Here is a 7,950-nt window from a genome sequence, read left to right on the forward strand (position 1 = left end):
AGGCTAGACCCTGCCTGAATTACTGAAGGAAGCAGCTGGGAGCCCCTGGGACAGGCAGCACAGCATGCCCCTTGAAGCCAGCCTCTGGAAGTGGGTCAGGACCAGAGACCAAACACCTGCTGTGAATGTTTAAATTGCAGGGTAGTTAGTAAATCAGTTGCAGAATCCCATATGTGTCATGCTTATGCACCTCGGTGAGCACCACGTGTGTATCGAAGGGCATGTGCTTTGCTGGGGTAAGCTGCCTCTCCGTTTGGCGTGTGGCTCGGGAGCTGTGGTGTGATGAGCTGTGACAAGAGGCTTTACACGGACTTACCCTCTCTGCGCCAGCAGGCAGTTTCTCATGGTCCCGGAGTCTGTCAGGGTGAAACCATAGAGAAAATAATCTGAATTCAAGGCTGTTATTCCTAAAAGAAAGAGCATCTAAAGGCAGAAGATTTTTCAGGTATTTAATTTGCGTTCCCAGTGAAGGTTTCTTTTCTCATCTTTTATTTTATTTCATTTCATTTAAACAGAGAATGGACATTCTTTGAAGTCTAATCATGGTCACTGCCTGCTGAACCATTGGGCCAGCTCCCAGGCTTCCTATACAGAATTGTTAGAAGATTTTTCTATTTATATTCAGAAGACAGGAAGCACAGATACAATACAATGCTGAGTTGTTTAAATATAACGAATCCTGAAGTAGCTCTGTCATAAATCTAAAATGCCCTCACAAAAATGAGGAGCAAGTGCCGTATTACAGACTGAAACAGTGCAGTTTGTCACTTGCACAGGCAGAAGCACTTTTGATTTGGCGTTTGTAACTCTTGTTTACTGCCCTGCTGAGGCTGTGGCTGGCAAAGGGCTGAATACTTTCAAGCCCTGGCTTTCAAAAGGAGTTGAAAGAGCCCAGCCCTTCTCAGGACACAGCCGTGGAAGCAGAGATATCAGACTGGTTTGGGATTTATCCAGCTTGAGTGCCAAATCTGCCCAGTTATTGACCTCACTTGAAAGTGGTTGTTTTTTTTAAATTCCAGTTGAGTATTTGTTCCAATTGAGAGCTGGCTTGGGAGTTTCCACTGACTTCAGGCACATCAAAGCAATCACATCTCTTACTTGCACAAGTACTTGTTTGTCCCCTTACAGTCTTTTGAACTTTTTACAGGCATTTGGGTGCTGCAGCAACTCAGAGAATGCAGAAATTGGGTGTGTGTTGTGCCTTCCTGTTTGCTTGCTTGCTTTTTCCTGAAAATACTGATGTGTGTGTTATGTGGCTTCTTTGCTTGTTACCATGTAAACATGCAGCCACATCAGTGCAGATGCCTTGAATAATCTCCGTTAGATCTGTATTTGAAAAAACAAGCCAGAAATCCTTCAGGAAAATCTGATCTCTGTGGTGGTTGGGCAGTTTCTGCTCATTTTTTTTACTTACAATTTTCTGTGGCTTTTTTTTTTTTCTTTTTTTACTTCTTTGATGAACCATGCTCTATTTTTTAATGTTAAATGAAGCTCCTGGAAGCCCTTCCTTTGGGGAAGATGCCGTTGTGGTTGGACGGAGGGAAGAGTGGCTGTCCTCCCAGCTGGCGGTAGCAGTCACACTGGCTGGTGTTAGCTGAGCCTGTGCCTCTGCCTTGGTCTGGAAAGCGAAGCGTGTTTTACTGCGGGGGGTCACTAAACCCTGAGTGGTCTGACACAGCTGCTTCCATGGCCAGGGCTGGGCTCTTGCAGCAGCTGATAATTGCAGGGGTGTAAGTGGCACCGAGGCCCCTGTATTTCATCTTTTCATCTATAGCAAAAGGGCACTCGTGACAATCCTCACTGTCCCCGATTGCAGAGGTGCATGGAGTTTGTACGTTGGATTTAGCATGTTGGAAATGATTCTCCTCACCGACTGGCAGAGCTGAAATAAGTGTATGAAAGGTGATGAAGTTTTAATTAGGGAAGGAGGGTAAAGCTGACACCCTGGTGGCACTGCTCCATATTCATATTCCTTGTTCCATAATTAATGGGAAAGAAATGATGCATGCAAGTATGAAAGAAATTGAAGTTTGACATGACTTTTGACAGCTTGCTATGCAGTAGAAAGCATGCCTCTTCTGAACATTGTACTAATCTTACTGGAAAACGTTGCTTAATGTTAGTTAATTGCACTGAAAGTGCAGTGCCCGTCCTCAGATTAGCATGATCACCTCCCGCTTCATAAGTGTCCAAGGCCAGGACACATTCTTTGAAACAGTGTTTTTAGGACCAAATCCTGCTTTTGTACGCGTGAATGGAATTTCCAGTAGAAAAAGCAGCATGTGGTAAGTGTATGGCATTTTTCCTTAGCTGTAATAAGCACCAGTTACATAACAAGAGCCGATATACCACTGCCAGAAAGTTCTGATGTCTTTCTGAAGGCATTTGATGTAGAACTTCTGTCTTGTCCTGGTACGTATCGATATTAAATCCTTGAGTCAACACCTGATCGTTACTTTGTATATTCACTATAGTACACTTGGGTTTTGGTACCCCGGAACTGTGTTTATAGAGTATTATTTTATCCTGATCTCACAGCAGCAAGAAGTTAAAATCAGCATCAAAACCAGGCAAGTCTTGCATCGAGACACTGTCTTACAAGCCTTTACATGTATGCATGATGTCAAAATCATAAAAATTCCTTTTGCTCAATAAAATAGTAAATAAAAATAAAAAAGCTTTAGGACCTAGTGCTGGAGAAATTACTTAAACACAACCACAAGTATTTTACAGGGAAATTAGCACCAATTTTGCAAAGGCTCATGCATTTCTAAATTACCCTGCTATGTCCGTGGGCCAGTTTGCAGTGTGTAAAGTTAAATATTTGCGAAAGTCAAAATCTGGTTGTAGCAGAATTGGGCCGATGGTGTATTGTGATGTATCTGTGTTTGCACTGGAGTGCAAAGGAGGTTTGACTTCAGCCTGTCTCAGGCGTGGTGCCTGGCTGGCGGCTTGGGGGTAGGCTCTTGCTTGTCAGACAGATACAGCTTAAAGCCGAGACTGAGCAGGGGAGCAGCGCTGCTTGAAATCCCTGCTGTGGTTGGATCTCGTTGCATCTGGTCAGCAAAGCTGGGGAACGGGTGACCTGAGGCCATGACTTTTCTCCCATTTTACAGAACTGCTTTGCCTGTTGTTGAACAGAGTTTGTGCCCAGATTCTACCGTACGTGTGTATCCTGTGGAAATACAGCACCATTCACCCAGCTTACTCTCCAGTTGCTGACATGTTATAGGTTTACGTCTACTCTGGATGCTGGATTATGCATTGTATTTGATTAAATATGGGACATGTTTTAGTAAGTGATGTGTCTGAGTTGACAGATGGTGGCCTTTGCCAAACACCGCACCTGTCTTTGAACATGACGTATTTAATCTTGGCAGGCAATGTTACCTGTGTGTTTTCTGTGGTACCCACATGCATTTGTAAAAGCAGGTACCGGGGGCCTGGGGTGAGGGAGCAAGCCAAGCAGATTTGGGGAGGAATGTAAATCATCTCCATGCAGGATAAACCAGCTGCCGGTTGTCGGCGGGCCAGTATATCGGGAGGAAATGTGGATTTTTGGTTGTTCAAAAGCATCCTATTAATACGTCCCCCATTTAAAAATGCCGCTGTGGGCAGTGTACACTGATGGCCGTTAGTCTGCTTGCGCACAGCAGCGTCTCTGTTCCTGTATCAACTCACAGCCAACCTGTGAGAGGAAGGATGGCTTTCATCGCACAAGTGTAAGTTACGATTATTTGGCTTGCCGTGTACAGTAGAGTAGCAGCTCGTTTCAGTAGCTGGTTCATTTTAGATGCAGTTACGGACATTATTTTGAAGAGTAGGAGAGGCTGCAGTGCGCAGGCTGGCTTCGGTGTGGGAAGGTGATGGACTTGTGTGGGGCAAGTCCCAGAGCAGTTGGAAACCAGCTCGCCAGCTTTGCCACCTGAGGGCACCGGCGATACCGATAGCTGGTCTAGACCGAAGTAGTAGCCCAAGCTGTGCCAGTGAGTACACTCTTTTCTATAATTATATACTAGTCTAAGTATTTTGACATGTTCATAGTCATTCTGGCAGCTTTCCTGCTGTACAACACGCTTTGCTAATATACACAAAATCTGGTTTTATCTATTTGTTTTGTCTTGAATTCATTAGGAAATCCGTGGTTTTTTCAAGTGATTTTTCCTTTGTAGCTAGGAGTTGCAGTTTTGCCATTGGCTCGGGCCGCTGTATGTTGTATGTGCATATCTATTAGGTAGCAGTAAAGCGTACATTTTTCCAAAATAAATGTCTGTTTCTCTTGACGCAGTTCAAGCGTACAGCTACTATTCAGATGGGAACGCCCTAAAAATACTACAGAAAGGCAGAATTTTACCCTAAATGATACAATCCTAGCAGGGAAAGTTACTTTAGTGGACATGTAAATGATTAAGTCTGTTTATGCAATCTAACTAAAAAGCCAAGGACATCTAAAGGTATAAGACCTTTGTCTTGCAAAGCACTTGCGTGTGTTTTTAACAATATGCGCATGTTCATTAATGTAGAAATGAATGGGACCACGCAGCTGTTTCTGTTCCAGCTTAAGTGACGCGCTGTCTTGGCTGGAGCGCTGAGCACGTCACCGAGCACTTGCTTTGCGAGCCTTGACGCACAGGCAGGTTCTCGCTTTTTTTGTCCTGTCAGTCTTCACCTACACGCAGACCTAAAGAGGAAATGTGTTGTGGAGGATTTGCAACTATATACTTTTCACTAAAGCAATGGGTGTTTTCTCTGTGATTCTTAAAATCAATAGCTTCATGCTGAAATAAAGTTATTAAGTAATAGATGAGCATTAAAATGTATCTTTTCTTCTAGCCTGAAACTTTTGAGCATCTTTTTATCAAGCACCCCGAAGCAATGTCATTTGAGCCTCTTCTTCTGGAACCAGAAATAGTGCTGGAAGACATCAGTGTTACTAAAGCGTTGAAAAAAGAAGACACACAAGATTTTGTAGTAATTGATTCAATGTTTACAAAAATGCAAGACTCTGAATGTGATTCTGCTTGCTCTAGCAGCCATTTCAATAGTAGCAGCTTCTTCGAGAGCTCCCATGATGACAAAAGCAGTGGAGAAATTAGAAGGCAGCCCGATATTAAATACGCTACCATTATCGGTGACTCCAGATCAAGTGGGCTTTATGAACAGAAAATGAATCTAAGAAGTTGTTTTGATAGATGCTTCTTAGTGGAAGATTCCTTAGCTACCGGCGCCTTGTCCAGTAGCTCTTGGGAGGTGGGAAATGGGGCATTTCTGATATTACCTGATCCGCCTGGCAGGCAGCCCAGCAAGACTCTTTCCCTTTCCCTTATTTCTTCAGAGGGATTTTCTGAGCCTTCAGAGCAGGATGATGCTTTCACAGATGGAGACAGTCCTGAGCGGAGCCTGTATTACCTAGGGATAACATCACTGGAAAAAAAAGAGAATGACATCTTTTTAACAGAAGGGTCCAGGGTGATGTGTCAATTCCGTACAACCAGTCTGCTCAAAGATGTGGGGTTTCTTCAGCGTGCACCGCCTAATTTAAATGCGTTTATCCAAAGTAGCCTTAAATATAAAGCTGTTGTGCCGTACATGCCGCAGTTTCAGATGACTGCTGCCAAGGTGCAGGAGACCACAGAGAAAAACTCTTAAGTCATCCCAGTGTAGTCTGATACTCTGAATGGGTTTTTAGGCGTTGATACGTTCCTCCGTTTTTCCCCTCTCCCGACTGCTTTCAGGAGCTCTCCTCTTTTGAAGCCGGGTAACTGGTTCTGTATTCGAGTGCCAGGATTTTAGTAGGAAGAAATTCCACGTCTCAACCTAATTGTCAAATGCGAGGCCTTCCTTTAGAGATTTGATGGGGTTCAAATTAGTCCCTGGTGCCAACTTCCCTGTCCCTGATGCCTGGTAGGTGTATGTCTGAGTGCCCCGCTGGAGAACTGCATGTGAAATTGGACTCTGTGCCGTGGCTGTTGAGGCCAAGAGGGCTGGATGTGATCCCGGTAGCGCCCGTGCCGATGCTCGGTAGCTCCGGGCTGGGCTGTGGCCTGTCCGCGGGGCAGAGCCATGGGCAGCGCCATAAGCCCTCTGTAGCTGCTGCCACGAACGTACACGGCCACCGCATTGCTCCTCCGCAGGCAGCGCCCTGCGGCACCTCCCTGGTGTCATCAGTGCGTGACAAGAGATGACTGCTCCAGCTGGGGAGAGGTGGAGGGGTTGGGGCTTTTGCAGGCCGTGCTGTGGAGATTCTCGAGGGCTGGGAAGGATTCGAGCAACATTCGCCGCACGGACACAGCTCCTTTCTCACGCTGTTACTCAAGGCCCGTTACAGTTCCCAGCAGCTCGTATCCGGTGGGTGCTTGCGGCGTGGTGCTGCCAGGCAGGGCCACGTGTCCCCAGGGGGGAGCGCAGGCGGTGCAGACCAGACACGTGGTTCTTTGCTCCTTTTAGGAGTAAAGTATCTCTTCAGACATGTCAGCAAACTGTGCTGAAAGAGCTTGTTCTTGTTTCAGCGTTTGCTTGGGGACTCCACGGGCGAGAGGGAGAGGAGTGCCCGAATGTGTAGATGGAAGTATGTGTTGGTTTGGGGGGGAAGCTGGATAAGAGTGGGCATTCCTCTGGGAATGATTTCTAACGGTGCTACTGGCTGAGCTGCCCTGGACCGGTGCAGCCAGCAGACGCTCAGAAAGAGTAACACTGGGCCATGGTGCATCAGTACGTGCTTGAACTGGTGGTGAATGGATGCACTGTACAGACACCAAATATAGTTGTTAGGGGTCTTTTCTCCAAAATCCTGATGTATTTATTGCTTAGCAGACATCTGTGTTAAATTGAGCCTGTGAATACCCAAATGGTCCACACCTGAAAAAGTGGTCAGAGTGCTCTAGTTCAGTTGTTGAGAGTGAAGCCCTGACCAGTGATGGCAGACTGGTGGCTGCTGCTGTGGGGGCTCTTTTAAAGGAAACTGAAAAGTTTCTGTAAAAAACCGTGAGGGCAGCGACGTGTGCTGAGCAGTGCCTGGGTGTATAAAACACTCCTTGAAGAAGTAATGGTGGAAGGAGCTAAAGGCAGTACAGTGAGAAGAGAAAGAGAATCAAAATTCTTGTGGCTACATGAATTGTGGGGTGTTATCCAGGTAAAACGATGGACTTGGAAGTAAAACGTCCACATTTTTGTTGCTGAACGGGAGAGTCTGGTAGAAATGGTACTGCCGTAAAATAAACATCTCTTCCAAACCCCTTCTCTAAGAGCCCACAGTAGAAAAGGCAGTCATTTGTCCCAAGGATCCTGTATTTTTCATCTTTGGTGACTGGCCTGGCTGGCTGGGCTTGGGGAAGTCCGTTGGCCTTCACAAGCCCTGCTCCGCTCAGCTGGAAGGCTTCGGGGGGAGGAAAATCAGATCTTGCACCCCCGCTGTATTTTCTGGGATAAGCAGGTAAAGAAAACTGCACTTACTTGCAAGCCAAATATATTTTTTCTACTTCATAGTTAATAAATATTTTTGTATATATGCCTTTTCAAAGAACTATTTTGAGAAGCTAAGAAAGATGATTACATTGTGTATTCCAAAACTAAATTTATGTAAAACTTATACAGGCAATTAAAAACAAAAGGGCAAACCCCAGCAACAATAGGGAATGGCAGGAGCGGTGTGGAAGCACTAATATTTGTGAAAGAAATCCTGCGGAGCAGAAGGGACCAAAGCGAGTATCTGTCTCCACCTTGAATTTAAGACAAGTGTTACGGATGAGCCCACTGCTTTTTCTCAAGCAAGCTGCTAACCTGGCTGGTGCTGGCGGGTTTGTTTCTGGATGTTGCATATGACAGATCTAATGGACTTGTTTCTGTATGGCGGGGGAATTACAACATGTTTTGTGTTCGTTGTCAAAACTCTTCTGTCACTTGAAAATGTGGTTGGAGGCTGTAGGGAGAAACGTGAGCGTTCCCATAGAG

The 7,950-nt window shown here is 45.5% G+C and overlaps 1 protein-coding gene across 9 annotated transcripts in view; it reads left to right on the forward strand.

Annotated features, from left to right (window-relative positions):
• Nucleotides 1-6,735, forward strand: part of LEPR (leptin receptor) — a 41,117-nt gene extending 34,382 nt beyond the window's left edge. For 6 of the 9 annotated variants that reach the window (XM_055815458.1, XM_055815457.1, XM_055815456.1 and 3 more), the window contains one exon: nucleotides 4,834-6,735. In XM_055815458.1, the coding sequence (XP_055671433.1) occupies nucleotides 4,834-5,649 (816 nt within the window). In that variant the 3' untranslated portion in view covers nucleotides 5,650-6,735. Of the gene's footprint in view, nucleotides 1-2; nucleotides 4,803-4,833 lie in introns of those variants that run through there. The other 3 variants (XM_027792631.2, XM_027792630.2, XM_013302495.3) reach the window with 3 other exon arrangements.
• Nucleotides 6,736-7,950: the final 1,215 nt, after the last annotated feature.

The sequence above is a fragment of the Falco peregrinus genome, chromosome 10 (assembly GCF_023634155.1).
Source record: "Falco peregrinus isolate bFalPer1 chromosome 10, bFalPer1.pri, whole genome shotgun sequence".
NCBI lineage: Eukaryota > Metazoa > Chordata > Aves > Falconiformes > Falconidae > Falco > Falco peregrinus.